At 42.0% G+C, this 23,674-nt stretch overlaps 2 protein-coding genes across 3 annotated transcripts; one reads left to right on the forward strand and one right to left on the reverse strand.

The window, feature by feature from the left end:
* The first annotated feature begins 997 nt into the window (after positions 1 to 997).
* On the forward strand, positions 998 to 3,647 carry il12a (interleukin 12a). The gene is made up of 7 exons (XM_035622677.2): positions 998 to 1,557; positions 1,691 to 1,827; positions 1,927 to 2,016; positions 2,333 to 2,374; positions 2,527 to 2,664; positions 2,834 to 2,875; positions 3,062 to 3,647. The coding sequence occupies exons 1-7, from the start codon at positions 1,539 to 1,541 to the stop codon at positions 3,197 to 3,199; spliced, it is 606 nt and encodes a 201-aa protein (XP_035478570.1). The 5' UTR covers positions 998 to 1,538; the 3' UTR covers positions 3,200 to 3,647.
* A 58-nt stretch (positions 3,648 to 3,705) lies between these two features.
* Positions 3,706 to 19,937, reverse strand: si:dkeyp-97b10.3. Of its 2 annotated transcripts, XM_035622671.2 has the most exons (17): positions 19,447 to 19,934; positions 16,775 to 16,806; positions 14,206 to 14,238; positions 13,933 to 14,001; positions 13,688 to 13,717; positions 13,553 to 13,588; positions 13,132 to 13,173; positions 12,986 to 13,035; positions 12,703 to 12,755; positions 12,379 to 12,605; positions 11,670 to 11,923; positions 7,703 to 7,828; positions 6,972 to 7,107; positions 6,470 to 6,517; positions 6,309 to 6,380; positions 5,702 to 5,992; positions 3,706 to 4,861 (listed from the first exon to the last, which is right to left on the reverse strand). In XM_035622671.2, the coding sequence occupies exons 1-17, from the start codon at positions 19,602 to 19,604 to the stop codon at positions 4,833 to 4,835; spliced, it is 1,686 nt and encodes a 561-aa protein (XP_035478564.2). In that variant the 5' UTR covers positions 19,605 to 19,934; the 3' UTR covers positions 3,706 to 4,832. The 2 variants fall into 2 exon arrangements, with proteins under 2 accessions (XP_035478564.2, XP_035478565.2); XM_035622672.2 differs by lacking the exon at positions 3,706 to 4,861 and having other exon boundaries at positions 5,708 to 5,981; positions 19,447 to 19,937.
* Between the last annotated feature and the right edge of the window lie 3,737 nt (positions 19,938 to 23,674).

The raw sequence follows: 23,674 nt of genomic DNA on the forward strand, positions 1-23,674 counted from the left end.
TGGCCAATGCATTAAGCAGTATTTTAATATTGCTCGTGGAGCTAGATTTAACTACTTCATGTGCTGTTGGGTAGTTTAAAATGTCGTTTGATATTTGATCATGTATTTTGTGTATAAACCTTTAAAGGAACTATAACCATGTTCGTCTGGAAAAAAATGCAGCGGAGTAAAAAGTACATTATTTCCCTCTGAAAGGTGGTTGAGTAGAAGAATAAAGTAGCAAAAAATTAAAAGAAATGCTAGTCAGAGGGGAAATAAACAAATCCTTCTCTACGGTGATGTTACCAGAAGAACTGACTGGGCCCCGAGTCTGTGGCCCACACAGATGAGTGTGAGGTCCTCAGACAGGAAGGATGAAGATGAAACGTGATGCACCAATTAATGACCATACCGTGAATAGATAGATAGATAGATAGATAGATAGTTACTTTACTGATCCCAGGCTGGGAAATTCCGGTGTAACTGCAGTATGTTTCACACAGTACACAAAATATATACAATATGAATGAAACACCACAAGTGAGTAAGGGACCCGCATATGGTCTCTATGATGCAGATGAGCCGGGGGTTTATCTGCCCTTCAATTTACTGCCACAATTTAACTTCACTCTGATTCATTTCCCACAATTTTCTTCATAGTTGGACAAAATAAGAGTTGACTACTGATTCAGCACACAGTAATGACTACGCAAGCTGAGACTGTACCGCATCACTAAAACAGCAACAGCTCTGCTGTATCCCTGTGGTTCTGGAGTCATGATGCATTAGGCCTAATGCACAGTGTCTTATTGTATCAGAAATAATTACACAAGCTGCAAGGGTAGAATATCTTTAATTGACACCTTGAATTTTTGTTGTTGTTGTTGTTGTTGTTGTTGTTTTTCTGTGATGTGCTGTGATTGTTTTTCTTGCTGAGGCTGTTGCTGACTGAAGGTAAAGATCCCATACGTTGGGGGGGGGGGGGGGGGGGGCGTGGCCAATGTCAAAGACTGTAGCTGTATAAAATGCTGCAGGACCCCATGTGATGCTGCTGCTGCATCCATCCAGGATCTATGATCCCACATGCATCATTCACTTTGGTGCAGTTTGCGCTTCACACACTTTCTCCACGCCCATCTGATCACTGTCGTCACCTCATGCTGAAATCAACAGTTAATGTACACTTTACTCACAGCATTGAGGAAAACTCGTTTTAAGGAGGAGCAGTGTACACGCATGCTAAAAACAAATTCAATTTTGTTTTTTTCCACAGTTACATCCCCCCCCCGCAGACCCTTTCTCTCGACACTTTATTCTTTTTTCTGTTTTTCAGTTTTTGTCCAGTTTTTTCAACCAATGTGTGCTGGAAGTTCAACGAGGAAATAACGTATGACGTCTTAGTTTCCTTTTTGCTGTGGCTCCATGCCGGGGGAGGAGGACGCGAGGAGGGAATCCCCGAGAGTTGCATATAAAAACTATCAGACAAGAAGGTGGCGGCACAACACACAGTCCTGCTGATCCACCAGGCTCCGCCACAACATCTGCATCTGACCAGAGAGATGGCCAGCGTCCATTTCTGTGAGTCGGAGACAGGCGACACTGCACCGACACACACGCTCCGCTGCTGCGCCGCCTTCTGTCATGCAAAGTTCACATGCGAGAGATTGATTGATTGATTGATTTGTTGGTTGCCTGCTCTTCTGCCGTGCAGACCTCGCCTGCTGCGCGCTGCTGCTGACCTCGGGCTGGCGCGCGTCCTCGGCGCATCCCGTGCGCGCGGAGGAGTGCGCGCGCTGCCCGCGGCTCTTCAGGAGCCTCCTGCTGAATATCAAAGAGCTTCTCAACAGTGTGAGTACCACCCACGGACTGTATCACACGCCTCTGCTTTGTTTGAGGGTTGTTGTGCTTTTTTTCGACAATGATGACCACCCTGATTTTGTGTTTTAGGACGTGTTATGCTTCGGCATCACGTCCACTGAGGTGGTGGTGAGGAGTGAGGCTGAGACTTTACTGGCCTGCGCACCCACCCTGACTCAGGTGACGTGTTCATTCATCACTCTTGTGAATTGTCAAACGATGCTCTACAGTAAATACCTGCTCAGCTTTGAATATTCTTTTATTTTCTTTTGTTTAAGGAAATATGAAGCATAAAGACACCACAGCTTTTGTTCATATTTAAAAAAAAAAAAAATCCAAACAAGAATTTAATCGTCATGGGAAATATGAACTTGTGCTTGTACTTGTGCTTATATGATGAATAATTTGAACGGACCAAAGACTATGTGCACCTGACTCCACCCGTAAATCAAATCCTCCAACTAACTGCTCATGATAAAAATGTTTTCCCTAACAGAACTCCGGCTGTGTGACGTCAAGAAATTCATCCTTCAGTGAGGTATGCTATTGTTAGGTTCTCTTTTTAAATTATTTGTGCGATTAAAAGACATTGTTTGTATATCGCAAACAAAATAATATAAAAAATATAAAATTAATAAAGCAGACAGATGACCAATGACAGTTTTTCTTTTCTCCTGATTTTCTTGACAGAGTGAATGTTTGAGGAACATCATGAAGGACTTGGTTTACTATGACGCTGCTATTAAATCCTACCATGAGTTCCCAGTCAGAAGTCCCAAAGAAGTTGCACTTCTGAACACAACTCTGGGAATAATAGAGAGCTTGAAGGTGTGTTTATCATGCATGTGTGGGAGGGGTAAACAACACACACACACACACACACACACACACACTCAGAGACATAGAACAGAAACAAAGTCGTGATTTAACATCAGAAGGAGTCTCCGGGGAAATAACATTTGATTGTGCCTGATGAAATCTTCCTTGGTTTATACAGAACTGCTCCCTGGTGCCAGATACGGAGAAGGACTCTACTGAGGTATTTTTCCGTTGCTTCTTTTTGTTTTTTTTTCCCTTTTTACTCATCTTTAAGTCTTCAAAAGGAAAATGTATTCATATATTGTAAAAATAAGAAAACATCCTAATCCTTTTTTTGGGAGCTTTGCGAAACCTACAGATTGTCGCGTACTCACACTGTGTACATCTGGGTTGTCTTTTTCGGAAGGACGTGGCCAAGATGTGGGGAAACGACACCTACACTAACAGACAGGAGATGTGTAAGATGATGAGAGGCTTCTACGTCCGAACCATCACCATCAACCGAGCTATGGGCTACATCTCCTCAGGAGACCACAGGAAGTAAACATCCTGCAACCTCCTCCTCCTCATCATCATCATCATCATCATCACCATCACCATCATTCCAATCAACACCACTGAATTTCTACTCGTTTAAATTATCACCACTGAACAAGCCTTCTTGATCATTCACTACCATCACAACTACCGACCACGTCGTTCTTTACACTGCACATGCTGTACGACTGTCTGCATGGTAACTGCTCAGGCATAAGCTAGCCGGCTCCATTCCAGCCTCTCAGCTGAATGACAGTCAAAAATCTCGCTCAGGTTAGCAGTGGAGGCCACGTCGGACTACTTACATGTATGAATGTATTCCAATATTTGGGGGAATGTATCTATTTATTTAAGATCTATTTATTACATTTATTTATTTATTTGATGGCATGTGATGTTATTTATTGATATTTATAATAAAGTATTTTTGGTATCAAGCGCTGGAGTGTGAGTGATTTTTTATGCATGAAACTGCATGAACACTGTAAAAAATAATGTTTTAATCAGACAACATTTGCTTTTATACCTTTATTACAAAAGGATGGACGGTACAGACCTGATACAAAAAGGGTCTGACTGGAATGTTGGTGTTAAACCCTGATCCCTGACTGTAAACATTCCTCCAAAGGATTCACCATGACAAATGCCATTTCTGTGGCTTTTCCAAAAATACTATTGAGATGTTTGGAAACTGGTAAAACAGAACTTTGACTAATGTTTCTCAACCACTATTGAGAAACTTTAACTGAAATATTTGTAGTTTTGAGGGTTTGTTTTTTTCTTCTTCAAAATTTAGTTCTAATCTCTACATCTTAAATGAGCCTTGAAAAGATGAGTCGAAATATAGGCATGTTGGTATGTTGAGTCCGAGTGCTCCAGTCTCAGGACGGCAGGAACTGTTTCACAACTCAAGATATAAAAACATATTCATAATAACAGACCTTATATTATATTTTACAGATTCAGAGTTTTCAAATACAACACGAATACACAGAACAGACTTAAAAAAAATAAATCACAGGTTTGAAAAAGTTGGTGTAAAAAAAGATATGTACAGGACATATTGTGCACAATAAACAAAAAATGTACGAGACGCAAAACAGTTCAGTAATTCAGTCCATAAGGCTTTTGACAGTCACATGCATGAGCATGTGATGTAATGCCTAATCGTTTTATAAAAACTCCCAGGAATGTAGCATCTAAAAGTGAAACAAGATACACAGGTTGGATTTTTCCTGATTTTTTGCAGTTTCAACACTGCAGCACCTACATTTAGCTCAGCTATGGCTACATAATTAGCTGCTAAATATCTCAACAAACTACAATTCTACCTCAACTGGTCATTTTGATAATGCCTTTAGCTACAGCTCAACTATTCTGTATTACAAAATCAAAGACGTTTGAACAGAATAAGGGAAAAAAGCCTGTCCAAAGTTATGACAATGGCTCTTTTCATAAAATGCAGAAATAAAAAAACTCCTCACTTGAATTCCATGTCCAGAAAATATTCAAAAGAGAAACAAAAATTGAGGAAAAGATTTTTGGTCCAGAGGTCAACTCTGCTTTGATGTCTTCCTGAGATCTTTTTTTTTTCCTTTGTGATGCCAGAGGACCAGAAATCCACTTCAAGCAAATCCCTCTCATTTAGCTACTTGGTTGTTTATCAGATCTGAAAATAGACACACACACACACACACAAACAAAATCACTTGTCTGTTCCACTGCGCAATTGTATAATGTAGCTAAATTAATATGTAGTTTAGGTACTGAAATTGCAAAAATATAAACATTTTCAAAACAAGTACAAGTGACCGTTTGATGGAGCTGACACTGCACCACGTTCTGCTTGACTATCCCCCACAATTTTGAACATTTAAGTCACAGATCTTCTCCAACTAGCCGTCACCAGTTGTATATTTGCAGCAATACTATTTGTTAAAGCAAATATCGAATCTATATATCTTGTGGTCACCCGTGTGTATGAGTGTGTGATGTCAGCTTGGGCTTGAAAGTGACTGAAAGGTGATGGATTTTTAAGACGTGGGCATTAAGAAGGCAGACAGCAGGGAGGGTCTAATGATGCATGCTACTGTGAAGCCAATGCGGAGGTGCCTGAAACCTGTATTCTCTGGGATCACCAGCAGAGGGCGACTCCACTGGTTGTAAAACAAAGTTAGTTTCTATAGAAGTCTACGAGGACACTACTCTAGTTCTCACTTGATTTATAACATCAGTAAACGTTTTCCTGAGGAGTTTATGGATCGATCCCTAGTTTCAAGTCTTCTTCAATACAGCATGATGTTCATTTTCTAACTTGTGGTCTCATTTAGTGTAAAATGGACAATAAAGCATACAGCGTGATTGACAGCTAGTACCCTCCAATAGGTGCAGGTGTAGGTGGACGTGCAGTGGACTGGCTCACAGTCAGCCCCCTTTGTGACTGAAATGTCCAGGAGATAGCCTTGCAGGACCGTGATAAGTCCCATTGGGTGTGTCTGCAGTTTGTTACCTTGCAGTATCTGACGGACCTCGTTCGGCAAGTCATCCAGCTCCTCCACGCTTTTGAGCAGGTGGTACGGCGTGGCCTCCCCCGACATCCTTCTGCTCTTCCACTCCACCAGCATCTTCAGCTTCTGCATGGTCACATCTTTCTCTGCTGCCTGGATGTCATCCAGGTCCCTGGAGTTCAAGTCCAGATAGATGGCCACCTGCTTCCACTCCTTCCCGAGCCGCTTGGCCAACTGCAGTAGCTGCTTCTCTGACATGTCCTGTCCATGAGTCATGACTGCCTTCACTCCATCTGGACACACACACACACACACACACACACACACACACACACACACACACACACACACACACACACACACACACACACACACACACACACACACACACACACACACACACACACACACACACACACACACACACACACACACACACACACACACACACACACACAGGTCCTTCGTTTCAGTATAATTTTCAACAGACAGCTGCATCTGGAAATGGTTCCGGTGTGGACTGGTTTCTGTTGAATAGACTGGGGCAAAACAATGTTCTGCCTGAAGTTCTTCTCAAGTCAGTAGTAAATAAATGAGGCAGAAAGTTACCTGACTCATCCTGCCACCGAGGCCTTTTACAGAACGTTTCGTCTTCTGAGGGGCTGCTGCTCCTCCGTCTGCCTGAGAGACAAAAATGAGGCGAGTCAACCTGAAAAAGCACGTTGTGATGGAAGAAAATCAAATCTACTAAAAAGAAGAAAGGAGCTTACCAAGTGCACTTTTCCTTGGCTTCCTCTCTGTTTTATCCACACAATCACCTGACAGAAGAGCAATAGATAAACATCACTCTGTAGTGGAAACAACCTAATAAAAACATTTGGAGCCCAATAAACACTTTTTGTTAACTTCTAGATAAAAAAAGATCTAATGCTGCCTTAAGACGTGCAGTTCGGACATTTTCCTAAACTTTTTGTGAGAATACAGCAGGAAAATATCCCCGAAAATTCACGACAAAGCGAGTTGGGGTGTAGATGACTGTAATCCAAAACACTGCCCAGACGCCACAGCATTTTCTGGAAATGTTACTGCAGTTGTAAACATGTCTGACTCAGACAATCTCCTGCTGCGTTCATCAGATGTGAAAGACAAACTCTTTGAACTGAAATGAAGTTAAATGAATGACATTTAAAATATTTTAGCCTCAACACCTACAGGTATTTTCCACCAGCAAATCATCAAACGTGTTCAGAGTCAGACTAAATGCACCGGTACCTTCTCTGATGGTGGCGGACCACACGGTCTCATCAGATTCAGTCTCTATAAGAGACAATTTAAATGGAGGAGGCTGCTCAAAGAAAGCTTCAAAGTAGCCTTTCATCTTTGTCACTGCAAGGGTGAATTTCAAATCCTATACAGAGACGCAGAAACATAATTGAACTTTGTTAGTTGGTGCATGAAAAAAATCCAAAACAAAGGATAACACTAACAAGAATGGGAGATCTCCATGTACGGCAGTGCTTCTCCTGGCCTAATCATGGTAAACTACATATCAAAGCATTAATAAAAAATGATATGTATATATATATATACACACACACACACACATATATATATACATATATATATATACATACATACATACATATACACACACACACATATATATATACATATATACACATACATACATACATACATATATATATACACATACATACATATACATATATATACATACATACATACATATATACACGTACATACATATATATATATATATATATATATATATATATATATATATATATATATATGTCAAGAGGAAGGAGGAATATTATTACGGAGAAGATATTACATATACCTGCCTAATAAGGAAGGGGAGGGAGGGTGTGCTTTGGTCTTTTTTATTTTCTCAATATGATAACACTGTTGTACATAAAAGTCACAACAATGTGTATCCTTGACTTAATGTGAGCAGACACACGCACATGTTAAACACAAACCTGAGGTTTGATGTCTCCCTCTGGTTCGCTCAGGAGACGATACGTCCCCTCGTCGAGTTTACATGTGGGAGGCTTCTCTATCCGGAAGTAGCGATTCTTGTAGCCCCGCACTTGTTTGCATATATCCTAATTTACATGAGGACAACGGGATGACAAGATGAAACAGGATAGAAGTCAGTTTCTTGCAGGCAATGAGCTGAATGGTGATTAACATTAATAAAAAAAAAAACAACCTTTCCATTTCCGGAGTCTGAGTGGTTTGTTTCCTCAGAGCAACATAATGTACATTTTGATGGATAGTACACTTTAAGGAAGTGATATTTTTCAGGGTTACGATAAATGTAGTAAGATTATTCACCAGCTGCAACCTCACAAAAACAGAAAATGCTCACACAACCATAAGCATACTTCCTGAGTGAAATTAGAAGTGCAGTGTCAAAAAATAAACCACTGAGTCTTATTTTATCGTCATAGCTGCCACAATTACGTAACGCATTTACAGTAAGGCCCAAACTACAGGCATCAGTGCCAATAAATACCACTGACCTTTTCTTTTTTGCAATGAAGGCCATTCTTTAAATAAAAGTATCATCTCACTGTCAATGACCTCATTCATCCCTGTGATGTATGTTATAGTAATTTGTGCGGTGAGTGAATGGTTGAAAGATCAATGATCACCAGATGCTGGAATTGTTACTTTTCAACAGTATATCTTTTATATTATTTGCATGTTAATACACTGTTTAACCGTATCACAGCAAATTTATGTTAGATCTTTGCTTCATTGTATTATACAAACCTGGAAACCTGGTGCCTCTGCTATAAAAGTCTGACAAAATCATAGACAGCGCAAACAAACAAGAAGTGAAAGTTACGTTTTCTCTCTAACTCTGTTCTCTTCAGTCATTTTAAAAGGCATGGCATTTTTCTGGAGTTTTATGCAATGAGCAGTTGCCATGAACTAAAGTCTTGGTTGGAAAATTTACGGAGACTCGGTTACTGGTCTCATGAACAGAATGTTTTTGTGCTTTTTTGTGCATGTAAAGAAAGTTTTTATTTTGCTTTGTTTTGATTTTGCTCTTGCCTCATGGGAAAATTCCTCCATTAAAAACACAAAAAGTGGTCATTTGAAGTGAAAGGTTATGAGAAAATTCCTCCATTAAAATGTGATGGTGGGTTGGCAAATAAAGCTTGACTCATTCACATCATTTATATTATTATTTTTAATTCCATGTGCGTGAGAATTTGTGAATCAATGTGAAAGCTATTTCTGTCCTTAATGATACCACTGTCTTAAATGGATTGGTGGGAGGGGTAAATGATTCAAAATAACCAGCTGTGGTGTGGTTATAAATTCCAACCTGAAATGGTCAAAGCATCATCTGAGCTGTCATCATCTGAGCTGTCATCATCTGAGCTGTCATCATCTGAGCTGAATTTCCATTTCAGATCACTAAGGGGTGAATTTTATGGCAGCAGGCAGCAGTTAAACACATAAAAAATACTATCAAACAAAAAAGTCCTACACTAACTGTTTTAGTTCAAGGTACAACATGTTGGATATCTTTTATGTATTTACCTTACAAATAACTACCATGAAAGTGACATTTAAGTACCAGATCAATAACCAGTATCGATGAGAGAAGTCGTATTGTTAACATCTTAATGATACCTATCCTAACTGCTGACGCAGCAACCTAAATGGACTTCTGACTGATTCTGATGTGGCCAAAGATCAACTCAGCAGGACTGAACCCCAATGACTCCCTCGTGGTTTCATGGATGGTCAACATGGATTGTAAACATCCACAGCTTCATCCCACTCTGGACCACGCTGAAGGTAGTAAGTGTGCATGGTCTTCCAGGTTGGGTGAAATCTCTTTAAGGCTTCTTGGCAAATGCTTCACAACCATTACCTCGAGAACTTAATAGAAAACCTTGAATATCATGAATACTTAGCTGACATACATGACATATAGGACAATATCTAACAACGTCTGATTTTCAAACCAGGCCCCAAAAATTTAAGTATTCAATTTTATATCTTGGTGGCCACTGGCCAGTCATATCATCATCATGAGCAGATTTCAGCATCTGTGAGCGCTACGCAGAGGAAGCCACAAATTTGGTAAGTTGAATTCCAGTCACGAGCACCAGGAACAGCAGTTTATCAATGAGAACATCACTTTTTTAGGCAAAACCCAACATTGACAGCTGACAGGTCCCCTCTCGTCTTAACGGCTGAAATACAATTAGCTGAAGAAGGACCATTCCTCTGAGACACCGCAAGCTCCGGCCTACCCAAGCCTCAGTGGAGTTTTGGCAGAAACACTGGGGTTACACAATGTCAAATCAACAACTTAGAAAAAGCAGATGACTCACTCATTACCACTCTCAATACCTGCACTTTCATTCTTGACAGCAAAAGAATCCCGGCTGTGGTTCAGTGGTTTCTGTAAGTTCAACAACAAGGTTTCAGAAAGGCCAAAGGATTCAGCTTTTCAAGATTGAGCACAAGTGCTGATAAAAGCGAGATACACAACGGGGGCTCGGAAAGGTTGAATCTTTCTGGTCATTTGGTTCACACCCTTTTACCAGCAAGGCCATTGCATGAAATAAGACTGAGATATAAGGGTGCAATCCCACTGGCGCAAGTACCAAGAACAAAACCACAATTCAAATACACAGTGTGCAGTGGTGCCTTAAAGGGATATTTCCGTGATTTTCAAGAGGGGTTGTATGAGTTACTTAGGCAAAAAAATACATCCTTTAGTGTACAATTGAACGGATATTGTTTTTTTAAGGTAAGTATTTAAAAATGTGGCGAAAAAGATGTTTTCCGCTGGTCCCCTCTGGAAGAGTGTGACTCAGACTTACGCTACATCCAATTCTCCTCCAAACTCCGTTAAATGACATCACTGATCACCATCTCCATAAGGTAACATATTAACTATGCATAAGTAACTCATACAACCCCACTTCAAAATCACTGAACTATCCCTTTAAGATAGGACATTTCACTCCCCTGTAATAAGCCGTCACCGCCAACAAATAGAACAAAGGGAAAACTCCTTGTAAGAGTATAAACTTAAATGCGCCAGTATCCCGCAACATTTGAATAGGTATGGCAGGTTCCGACTCTGACATACTAACAAGTCAATCTCTGGTAAATGGTTCAACCTTTGCGGATTCCGAATTCTCTAAGCAGCTTGGCAGCAGAGAACCGTCACGGCAAACAACCAATCAGAACCACAGGTTTAGCCATCTGCTTTGTTCTAGGGCAGTAAGGCAGTCAGGTACAATATGACCAGGCGTCTTACAGTAACTTCTTTCAACGTTTCCATTACCAGAACTGGAGGCTTGAAACAGAGGGTGTAGAACTGCCACTGAAGGGTTCTGAAACTCGAAGATGCAATGGTCAGCCAAAACAGCAGTGCCTATGACAGTTTTTGCTCCATGCTCTGGATATAACCTCTGGAACACAATTGTTTCAACTCTTCTAACAGAACCGGCTGCCAGATCTGCGCTTTAGTTTCCACTTTCTTTTGAAAATGCACATCACATGACCATTCACGTACACTGAGAAATGTGCGTGCCGGTGTAAACAGGAAGCAGATTGTCAACTCTGCAGTTAGTTGCTTCGTTACAGAAAATACATGCAAAGGGGAAACAATGCTGAAAAATTAATACGAGGGTTTGCTTTTCTTGGAACGACGAGGTAGAACTAGTACTTCAAGTAACTGTTTACAACAGTTAGCCATCACCACTAGTAGACTAGTCGGGACTGAAAAGAACCAATCAGTAAGTGAATGCAGGTGACTGCGTCATAGTTTTCCAAACGTCTCAGGTTTTGCCCGTCCAGACGACAACGCAGCCCTGGAGACTTCAAACTAAAATAGGATGAACAACGTTTTAAACGAAAACGCATTAATGTGGTAGTGGCCCTACAGCGTTCCCAAACACTTACCTTGATGTCAGATGAGCTGTTGGTGGCCAGGTAGATATGGAAGCTGCAGTTGTTGTCATCACTGCCCAGCTGCTTGTAGACCAGGACGACTCCGTGGTGCTCCACGGGCTGGCTCGTCTTGATGATGGGACCCAGGGGCGAGAGGGACGTCACGTTCCATTTAACGTGACTACCCGAGTGATCCACCGTCGGCTCAATGACAGGACGGTTGTCCTTCAAGTGTAGGACGCTGAAAGTCATCTCATTATCTGGGTCTGTGTGAAGTGAATATAAGGTTTTATGTTTTTTCTGGAAGAGCTTTTAACTATGGATCCATTTTTTTTTTATGTGAGAAATTCTTCAGACAATGTTCAAAAAAAGATACTCATTCATAATTACAACTATTCTTGCAGGCCCTAGCGTGGGTCATATGTTAATTAACCCAGAATGAAAGGTTTATTTTTACATCAAAATAGATTTTTAAAGAGAGCGTTCTTATTATATTTTAATCTAAATGGTAGGGCAAAACATAATTAGGAAATTTACTTTTCATTAAATTCTTGAAAGCCTCTGGGTGACATCTTTATTGGATATAATTGACATTAATAACAATGCAATATCCTTGCAGGCCATGAAGTCATCGCAGAAGGAGAAAGATCTTAATTAGCAATCATATACATCTGAAACTTCTATGTGCATCATAGGCCTGAGAAAGCCCTAATGCTCTCACCATAGAGGCAGACAGAGTGAGGGAACTGGATGGACTTGAGGACAGACGCATCCTTGTTGACCGTGTCCACGTTAAAGATGGGTCCCGCAAACTTCCAGGAGTCCCGGAGGAAAGCGCCGTACTTGGACCAGGACAAGACCGAGTACCTGACGAGAACACGCTCCGATGCTTCAAACACCAGGCCGGTGACCGAACACTCGTACGTTCCCTCTCCTTCCAGCTGCACCCTAGAACACACAGAGACGGGGGGGGGGGGGGGGGGGAATCTGAGTCGCCGTACAGAATCAATATGAACGTGCTACTTCGACGCAATATTGCACTCACTGTAATTGTCCCTTGGAGGTCCTCCAAGGTGAAACAAGCTCATTTCCATGGCTCTGTCAAAAACACCGACACATCTTGTCAATTTGTTTGCACAATAATAACATCAGATTAAAACACCACAGTAAAGACACACAACAAAAAAAAGATGAGTTAAATGCAAATGCAGAGGGAAGCTGATGAGGCTTATGCAAGTTCCTCACGGTTGTTGATTACAACTATACAAGTATGTTCAAAAACATCAGGCAAACGAGACATTTTGTCGGATAAACGTCTCGGTTCTCACCTGCTGGATGGCTTTGCATTTTTCACAGCATAATCTGAATTGCCTCTCATCTGTCAGAAAGTATGACAGCACATCGGAAGTTAGTTAACAAGACAGGTGCCACTGTCTCTTGTGCACTGCTGAGACATCGGCTATGATCTGCTTACCTTTCCCATTTAAAAACACCGCCTCCGGTCCAGCGACTGACTCTATTGGAGAAAAGAATTTAAGTCCAATATTACCATACAGTATGTCAGAGGCTGAGATCCAGTGTAGAGCCTCTGGCAGACACCCGACCAAACGCTTTACACTAAGAGCCAGTCTTCTGGGTGTGAGTGAGGGTGGAGCACGCTCAGGTCCAATCCAAAAACGCCAGCAGAGTCTGACATCTTGTGGCTTAATTATGTAGCGTGGCTGCCATTAAGATGCGGTTGTGACTGTGGTCAAATGAGTTACCACTAATGTCACGGCAACTATGACAACGAGCTGACGTGTCGGTATAGATGTAAACAACAAACAGTTTTAAAAAGCAGAGCAGTTGCTTAGTAATGTTTTGTAGACGCGACGCCGTTTCACGAAGTCTCTCACCATTTTGAGACTCCTCTGCATCAGCTTCTTCTGTCTCTGCAGAAAAACGTGACAAGAAACAAACAAAGTGAAACTGTGCTTAAATGCTTGAGTTACAATTATATTCTAGGGTTTATTAAAGGATGTTATTCTTACCTTCTTCTCCTCCAACCTTCTCAGCAGAGCCTTGTGGTGAAAGTCAACATGCAAGAAAAAAAAAGAGGGGGAAGAACGAAGAAATTAAAGGAGTAGTTCAACATTTTGGTAAATGTGCTTCTCTGCTTGAGAGCGAGAAAGGTCGATACCACTAACTTTCAGAAAGAAAACAAATAAGCAAATGTCCAAAATGATGATGTTATTCCATTTAGATATGGTCTGATTATTTATTATATGTCTCTCACCAGAGCCCTCACCCTCCTCTTCATCCTCCTCCTCCTCAGAGCTCTCCTCAGCGGATGTTCCTGTGTTCTCTATTGGATAAATCAATACAAAAGAGGCATGCAAGAGAGCTGACAACTTTGAACTGAATATCCACTGGGAAAAAAATCAGTTAAAGGCTACAAGGGGAGGGGAGGGGGACGACAATGGAAATAAACAAAGGAAATAATTTCACAGCAAATCTGCCTTTCAGCAGATGACCAAAAGTCCATGAGTGAGTACTTTGGTGTCCTTACCTGAACTACTGCTGTCACTTTCTGCCAGATTATCTGTAACACATTAGTACATGTTGTGAGGTTATAGTCTGTAAAAGAAAACTAAGACATTATACTAATGTCAAAATGTGAGAAAATTCCTTGGACATATTCCATCTTATTCGTCACTACATCATCATCAGTAGTTGTTAAAGGATAAGCATTGCATCATAAGAGGGGACTTTACTACTTTTAAAAGATTTGATAACATGCCCAGCAGTTAATGTATGACCAGTTATATGTTTCAGGACTAGTTTTACTGAAGGAGAACCATAACTCCAACGCGTCGTTTAAAGCTCATAAATGTACTTATAGATTTGATGGGTCTGACAAAACATTTTGTCGCCAGGAGTCTTCCTTTAACAGGTACAGTCGCTCTAGTGAGAGACGTCTACTGTTAGTTTGCTTCTACATTTGTGTTTTTTTTTTTTTGAAGAGCATAGTCCAAATTGGTCGTCAAAAACAGGCCCCACCAGGTTTTACATATCCATCATTCCTTAGCAGCTGAACTGTGGCACCCTGTGACGAAGCCTGGGATAAGTGCCATGCATTAACATCCTGGCACGTTTATACAGATGGGTCCAGAGGAGCTGCAACTACTCGTCTCTTCCCAGCAGTGACTGTCTGCAGACTGGGCCATCTGGCAAAGTGCCTGGCCAGCTAATGGATGGAACCCATCCTCCCTGGCCCACAGAGTTTTATCTTAGACTAACAAGCAGATGCTGCCATCGCTGCTCCGCTCGCCTGCACCACCCTCATCAATCTCTCTCCTCCATTTCGCTCGATCTGTCTGCTTCACCTCTCTCTGCACTCTCTCTCTCTCTCTCTCTCTCCTTGTCCTCATATGCCTCCTATGGCCATTCTCTTCCTCGTCTACTGCTGCTGCACCTCTCTTCACTCTGGCATGGCCGCTTCCCTTCATCAGACTGACAAACAAGGTGGAGAGCAAACACCCGCACGCACGCACGGACGGACACACACACACACACACACACACACACAAGGACACGCACACACACACACACACTTGTTTACAGCTTCAAAGGTTTGAGTGATTTCATGGGTGTTGCCTGCCATCTGCTGGTCTAAAGAAAAATTGCAAAACCGAGAGTATAAAAAGCTTGTCTGGCGAACAGCAGCAGTTATTAACCTCTTGGCTTGTCTCTCCTTATCGTTTCTCTAGTTTACCCCCCTTGTTTGCACATAAGTCGCTTTACAGTTAAAATCATGTTATTGCTCCATTGTCTGATTGTATAATAACTATTCTGCATTGGCTTGTTCCAGCTCTTAGAACCGATAGCTTGCTTAGAAATACTCATGCTCACGTTTTTATGGCTGCAACATTCTGTCAAATGGAAGAATTTTTTCATGTCTCATAGAGATGCATTCATTAATCACCTTATACGTATTTCCAAAGAATTCCGCCTGAAGCACTGTTTCGCCGTAAAGCCGAAACTTTAGGATCGCCGCAAGAATTTGAAATACATTGTATTCAGGTTTGAGCAAAATGTGGTTGCATGAGCACATAAAAAAATGGTCCAATGATTTCTAAACAATGTGGTATATAAGTTTTGAATAAATACAGGTTCTTATATTGGATCTGCGATCAGTATGAGCAGCTTTAGTTAATGTATTGTAATCAAGAATACGTCAGCACGGAACTGCTGATCATCACCAACACCAAGAATCAAGGGTACCTTTGTTGTGCTGTCATAATATATCGGTTGGCCAATAAAATTGGCTGATATGAGCCTGTCACAGACATAACGGCATTGACGTTTATGTTCACCAATATGGGCCAATATGAAATCTTTACAGAATAAACAATGCAAAAAATATGTTTACAATTACAATTTTCATTAAAATATATATATATATATTTTCAAGTTGTAAAAAGCTCAGGGTTAAACTGTAAAATATAAAGTCTCAAAGATCCAGTGCCCCTGACTGGGCCTTCTTCATCTCATACAGCTCTGACAGGTCGTCCAGGGTCGTGCTGCGACGCCCTGCAACCTTTTGCTTATGTCTATCTAGCATAAGCAGATCATCAGCAGAGTTTGCTTTTGATACTTTATATTAATTATTTATTTTCTTGAGGCCTTTATGGTCTTGGCCTTATCTGGTACCAGCCCGCTAAGGGAAAAAAGTAAATATTAGATTGACAGATCAAATAGAATTTGGTGCACTAGGGTGCAGAGTTAAAAAAAAAAAAAAGGCAAATGCAAAACTGGGAACACTGGTAATTGCGTGACTGTGCTCAAGTCTTGTTTGCCATTGAGTCAAATGATATGTAAATCAGGAAGGCCAAACCGTGAGAGGAGTGGAAGGTGGGAGGGCATGTAAAGGGAGAGCAAAAGTAGTCACAAATAATAGATGCGATTGCCACTCATTCTAAATATCGAAACGGTGCCAGAGGAAGGACACGGCACAGTCAGTGTATTAAAAAAACAAACAACACAGACATATGTAGCCCCACATGTGCTCTGTGAGAACGACAAAGGAGAGAGAGAGCTGCAGATGGGAGGGAGGAATGAAAATGGATGATGTTTACCTTTGTTTTCAGGCGCAGGGATATCTCCGTCCCTACAGGGCAGAAGAAACAGCGTTCAGACAACTATATAAATCACATTATGGAGTCGTGTCGGGATGTGGGGTGAAATTGATGGAATTTAGTGGTTAAAAGTTATGGCTGTTGAAAGGGTGCAGCTGCAGGCTCTCACAGTGCACCACTTCTGCTTTTGAATGAGTTGGAGAAAACAGGAAGTGTGTGCAAGCTGCCTGCATCTCACTTTCTCACACTAATGGCACCAACACGTCCTGTTGAATGAGAGATTCACCTTCCCACCCAGACTCACACGCTGACCCACTTTCTGAGCAGCGTTGATGATGATGCAGGAAACCAGCCGTGGAAAGATACTGGCTACGTACTTTTGCCATGAAACAAAAAACGGTCCCGTTTCATGTGGACACTCGCACTGTCTTCCACAACTCAGCGCCAGACACAGCAGTGCAGCAGTTTCTAATAATCAATTTATAACATGAATCTAATTTATCTACATTCAGTGGTGTGGAATTGTGATGGTATGATCGTACAGTGTTTTCATTTTAAAAAATACAGGTGTCTAAATTATGGATACAAAGTACACTGTAATTAAAAAACTAACACCAGTCATTGGAAGTTTATTTTTCATAAGATGTTGCAGACATCTCCCATAAGACATCGGTGTCAAAGAATATTCCTATGATATTGTGATACCCGAGTTTATGTCACATTGCCCAGCCCTTCACGGCAAATAAAGAAAAACCAGTTCTTCTTGTCTATTCAACCCTCTGAATCTTCTGATCTGTGTTTGATTATCCAGGAATGTGATTTATAAAAAAAACAAAACAAAAAAGCCATGGCCAAGTGCAATCTTTCAGATGTTGTGTCTGAGCAGAGGCCTGGACCAACCTGTTGAGCTCCGACAAGAGGCAACACGCCTGAGATCGGAAAAGACGGAGACCCACCCCCACAAGAAGAACGAGATCACCACCACCAGCCGTGACAAAGTAGGTCACACAGCACCTTGTGTCTTTTTCCTGTTTCGCTCCCTCGGTACTGGGTGGTTAAAAGCAAAATGATATATTGTGGAATTAGGAATATTGTGCCTCTACAAAAAGTGTTCTTTTATTTGGAGTCTGTTAATCGTGATAAGGCGTGTGTGGTTTTCCTTTGTATTCAAACATCTGTCCAGGAAACAGTTTTCCTTTCTCCCAAGGTCAACGTGTTCGCCGTTCTGCCAGACAGTCACACACCGCAACAACACTGAGGCTCATTAGTTGCCATGGTAGTCGTCGTTTCGTTGCTCAGATGTTTTCAGGCGGTGAACACACACTCCCTGCATGAGGTCTCCCACTTTCTCTGTTCTCACTTGTTTCTATCTTCCTCCTACACAAAAAAAAACATGATAACAGAATCTTCTGTGAGGGTCTTGGTGCGTCTCTGGTTTAGAGATAAAGGCTGCAACCTTGTACGTGCTTTGTAGAACCTCCCATAAACACAACTCGAAGAGGGGACATCTGTGTGTAAGATAAACAACTGTCAGTTGGCCTGCTTCTACTACAATGGCATACAAAAACAATGTTGACCTTTGACACCTCTACTTATCAGTGTGTTACCTCTCTACTTTCAAATTGATGTTTGAAAATAGAGATTAATGATTAATTACCTTTATTGAAATCACACCCTGGTGAGCAAATGGTGTCCTGTTAGTGCCACTGCTTCTTAAATAAAGTTTTCTTAAAAATCAATCTACTTTCATGTTAGCTCATAGACATTAAACATTAAGTTTATGGGGGAAAAATTACAATGTTTTGTGCCGTATTGTACTATCAGGGACTTTTCCAGCCCTCATTGTGAGGCGAGTGATACCCAGGCAACAACACAGTAGTATCAACAGTGAGTCATGGCTATCACCTTACATGTCTGCGGTTCACAATAGAACTGACGATTAATATTGAATGATTATAAAAGAGATCGTGAGAAAATAAAAATAAAAATATATTTTGAAATGGGACAGCATGTTGGTAAAAGCATGAGTGTGTCACATGGCACGTTTTTGTTAACATAATCAATCATGATGAATAACTGTAAGCAGAAGTTATAGGTTGTTTTTTTACATTAGTTACATTTAAGTGCTTGTTTGAAGTCCAGGGTATGATGAAGTTACTTCAGCACATATTTCTTATATTAGTTCTTATTTTACACTTTCTATAAGGATTTCTGTTTCTTGACTTACTTTTTGTCAACAACTTCAGCTATAACTTTAGATCTCAACTTTAATAATCATCAAACCATCATGTCCTCCAGCATGACGACACTGTGCGTCATCGCGGTGTAACGACACAGCAGCGCGCAGGCACCAACAAAGACATCGCGACTCTTTTCGGTGACCTTCCCTCTCCATCCACCTTCAGTCGTTCGCCTTCATGGAGCGAGTTCTGTTATGTTCATTTTGCACTGTTGTATGTTTAAAATGCACAAACAGATGAGAACGACCACGACGACGACGAGAACAACAACAACAACAACAACAACAACAACAAAAGCGCCACTTCCTGTGTCGACGCGGAGCGATTTCTTTCAGCGCCGCATCCACGACAGGCATCACGTTCATGTTGTCCGCGTAAAACAACAACTACACAACAAACGCTGAGGTACAGCCATAAAAACTCAAGTCTTACCCGTCCTCCAGCTGACATGCCGCCCCGCAGCACGCCATCTCCGCCACCATCCCTCTCCCTCTCTCCGCGGCCGCCCGCAGATATACTCTCGGTTCTTCCTGCACCGCGCGCGGCGGCTGCGCGTAAAAGGCACCTGAAAGCCAATATGCTCCTGTCATGTGCTGGTGTGGTGCCGCGTTATTGTCATCGGATCCTCGTGGCTGGGGGGGGGGAGACTTCTTCACACCACCTTTCCTCTTGCATGCATGCGCAGCATCACTTCTTGCGCAAAACGAAACACCTTTGACAAAAGAAGCCGCTCATCGTCATTTGCAAAAATCCCAAAAGAAGTCGGCTAGTGGGTCGGTTAGTTGGCCTTCGTGCGGCGCAGATGAGGATGCATTGTTTCCTCTCACAAACACTGCGCTTGGGTGAAGGCGCCAAACAGATCGCAGATCTGCACATCACGTTCCTCGACGCTGCGCAGCTCTGCGGCTTGTGGAGTCAGCGGCGCTGCGCAGCCGCGGCGCGGTGCGTGGAAGCTCACAACTGAACCGCCAACGTGGGGCGGGGTTCAACGTCCCGCCTCAAACATGTATGGTGTAGAAGTCGTGTGACGCGTGTTTACAGAGTCGCTTAAACGTCACAGAGGCCAAGAAACCCACAGAAAGTATGAGGGGAAGTTTGCTGTTACACATCACACAAGGCAGAAATCTGCAGCATGTCTACCCCTGGCGTTAATGTGGAGTAATAATTGGCATATTAAACACAATGGTAAAGGCCACGGTTTACAATATGGTGTCCTGGTTTTCTGTAAACCTACAGCACTTCAGTAACGTACGGTGAAAAGGAAACGTCAGAGGTGTTTCGTTTGCTCGGCTTCATAAATAAGGTGTCTGCGTCGACCTGAGCGATTTCTCTTAGTTGCACATTTTCCTCCCACACAGAAAAGGAGCTGCCAGAAACTCCACTGTGCAACTAGGCCACTTTGGGCGGGAAAGCGTGCACAGCAGACTACCAAGCTGCGTTATAGCGAGGCACCAGCAGGTGTCGCATCAGACAACACAAACAGACTGAACTCAACAGCAACGCCATGCTTCTGCAAAAACATGCTTCCACTGGAGACTTCTGTATGTTCAAGTCAAATATATTCTGAAGATTCAGACTTCATTTGTGTCTTTGACTAATAACAGTGTCAGTGTATGGTATGGTTCAAATCATAATGTTTAAGTAATCAGAGAAGATCAGTATCTATCCATAAGCTCACTGTCCAACAGAGAGAGAAAGGCAGATGAGACAGGGAGGGAGAGCTCTCTGTGAGTGTCTGAGATGTCCAGTGGGAGGAATGAGTAGGAAGGATCAAGGGCTTTCCTATTGATCTTCCACTCATTGATCTTTTCCCTCTCTCCTCTCTCCATCCACCTGTCCTACTTCCACGGATGGATGTATAGTTTGCAGGCAGCGGAGAGGAAAGAGAGAGAGAGAGACCTCAGACTAACAGGAACATTATCCAAGTCTTAGAGTCCAAAGGGAGAGATCAGCCCCACTGTGCAAGGAGAGACAGCACGAGCTCAGACCCAGTGGCGAGACGATACCCCCAATACCTCAGGAAATGAGAGGAGATAAAGCGAGAGCAGTGGAGGGGAGGAAAAACAAGGAGAGGACAGGGAAGGACAGGAGGAGGGAAGACGGTGGACAGGAAGCAACAGAAAAGTTGAAAAGATTCATGGAAAAAGCAGAAGAAGATTAAGAAATCATTGAGGGCATTTGAAATATGAATTATCAGAACAGGCAACTTGAGACTTTAAATTCGGAATTAGGGCTTGAGGAGCAAACCTTCGTCTTGAGACTTGACTGTTGACCCGACCTCAGGTCAATAAATATTTAACAAGAATAAGAGTGTACAGGCCTGCCTCGCAAGGCTGTACTTAGGCACAGCGGCACTGCAGTCTAAAAGCTTGCACATTTTAAGATGGCCAAAATTATAATTTTGACCCGATGATGAGAGTAGATGAAAAGTCAAGGAGGACATGAAAATCTCAACGACGCTTCGTGGCAATGCACTTAACAGATAGGACACTTTACACTTTACATCCTCAAACATCAACGGCATGAGAGGGACGAGCGAAGGGGTCATCAAAGTCATTAAGATTCATCCTCTCAGAGCCATGGTTATGATGGATGTTGAGATATTTCACTGGATCAGTGAAAAAACTTCAACTAAGTGGTGGCGCTAAACGGAAAAGTCAGGGCATTGCCAGAGTTAGTAGGATTCATTCACTGGGGACCACAAATGCTCGTACAAAGTCCCATCTGAATCTATCGCAGTTGATTTTTCAGTCTAGACAAAAGTGGTGGACTGATCAACGAGCCAACGACTAAACGACCAAAATTCTCATCTACAGAGCCCTGTGGCTAGCAGTGCTAGATACGCCAAGATATTGTGCATTTCTTTCATGTAGAAACAATTTTGCAACGGGATGTTTGCCCCCCAAAAACGTTAATTGATTTAATGTGTGTGTGTGTGTGTGTGTACCATGACCAGGCTATTTTTTTAGAGACTGACCAACCTGTTCAGAAACGATGATGTCACACACCCTAGAGGGTTAACATGAGGCCTTCATTGTGCACACTCATTATCCACCACACACTCAAAATAGCACACACACGTATAAAGATAAAGATACTCAGTCAGGGAGGAAGAAAACCAAGACCTCGGTGCTCACACACTCCCATTATAACATACATGTATTCACACACACACACACACACACACACACACACGCACACGCACAAAAAGGTGTTGCTCTGGAGAGAGGGGAACGCCATATCATTTCCATTTCAACGGGCAATCCTGCCAGTTATCACTGGAAAGGTCCGTTGTAACTAAAGAGCCGTGCTGAAGCATGAAGACGCAGGGGAGAGGTGAACACGGACAAAGAGCCACACGTTTGCATGGCGAGAATGGGGGAGAGGTTCTAGAGACTGTCCGACTATCTATGAGAGATTCCGGTGACAGCATCACTCAATCCCGTACAGCCATAATGTATAATGCATAGGCCTCAGAGATGGCAGTTCTCTTTCCTGTGCAATCAATAAGGTGACCTCCCCATGTGGAAGCAGAGCAGCGTTGTTGTTTTACTTAGATGCTCGGTTTGGGATCAACAAGAGAAAAATGTTTCATAAAATCTGATTAGATTCAGAAGCAGAAAACGGTGGATTAAAACACTGAAGATTTAAGACTTGTTTTTTCTTTATTTTTAAAATTTTCGCTTGGTCTCTTGTTTATTTTTCCCATCTCAACCACAGCGTTTGCTTTTTTCAGTGAGTTTTAATTTAAAAGAGAACATATTAATAGATTAAAATCATCTCAATCCAAACTGACCAATCCGATATTGTTATCCCTAGAACCAATCTGCCACCAAAGTTTGACCATTTATACCTCAGTGTTCCCAATAATCACTTCAGTCAGATAAGCAATCAAATGTTTTTGGCCAGTGTCAAATTTCTGAGTGTGTATCTACTTGTTCATGCACTGGGACTTATATCACACTCAGAGTTAAATATTCAAATCAAGGAGGTGTTTTCTTGCTGAACCCTAATTTTGAATGGAAAATGTACATAATTTATAAATTTGGCGCGCAATATTTAATATTTTTGGCCACGCTGGCACCCTCATGGCCATCCAGAATAAAGGTTTGTGAGTTTGGGCGATCTCTCTCGGTGTTAATGACGAACCTGCCACAGCAGCCAAAGACATTACGCCTTACTACAGTGAGGCGTTGAATCACTTGTTCAGAGATCATTGTATGGGTATCAGTTTGTCCCAAGAACATTTGAAACTTGGTATTGTGTGTAATGGTTTGGGTTTTGTGTGTTTTCCAAAGGCACATCTGTCCTTGATGTTGTGAGTGTTTGGATTTGACACCTACGCACTCTTGCTGAGTTGGTCTCGGGACCCCTTCACCGTTCCCCCCGTCACCAGAGGGGATTGCCCTTAATTGCTGTGCAGTTTTACGTATTAACGGATTTCCTGTTGCCATAAAACTGGATGGTGAGACGTAACAGAAGAAAAGAGGCCCTAACTTTAGCAACAAAGTGGAAAAAAAGAGATGCATGTCCTCCGGTTGACTAGCCTTAGTCAGCCCTCCCCGTCACATTAGTTTAAGCCTATTTCTTATATAAACCCGCCACTTATTTTTTTATATATTATTCTAAGCCCATCAGCATTTCTGTAGAATGTGTGTTT

The sequence above is a fragment of the Scophthalmus maximus genome, chromosome 11 (genome assembly GCF_022379125.1).
Source record: "Scophthalmus maximus strain ysfricsl-2021 chromosome 11, ASM2237912v1, whole genome shotgun sequence".
Taxonomy (NCBI): domain Eukaryota; kingdom Metazoa; phylum Chordata; class Actinopteri; order Pleuronectiformes; family Scophthalmidae; genus Scophthalmus; species Scophthalmus maximus.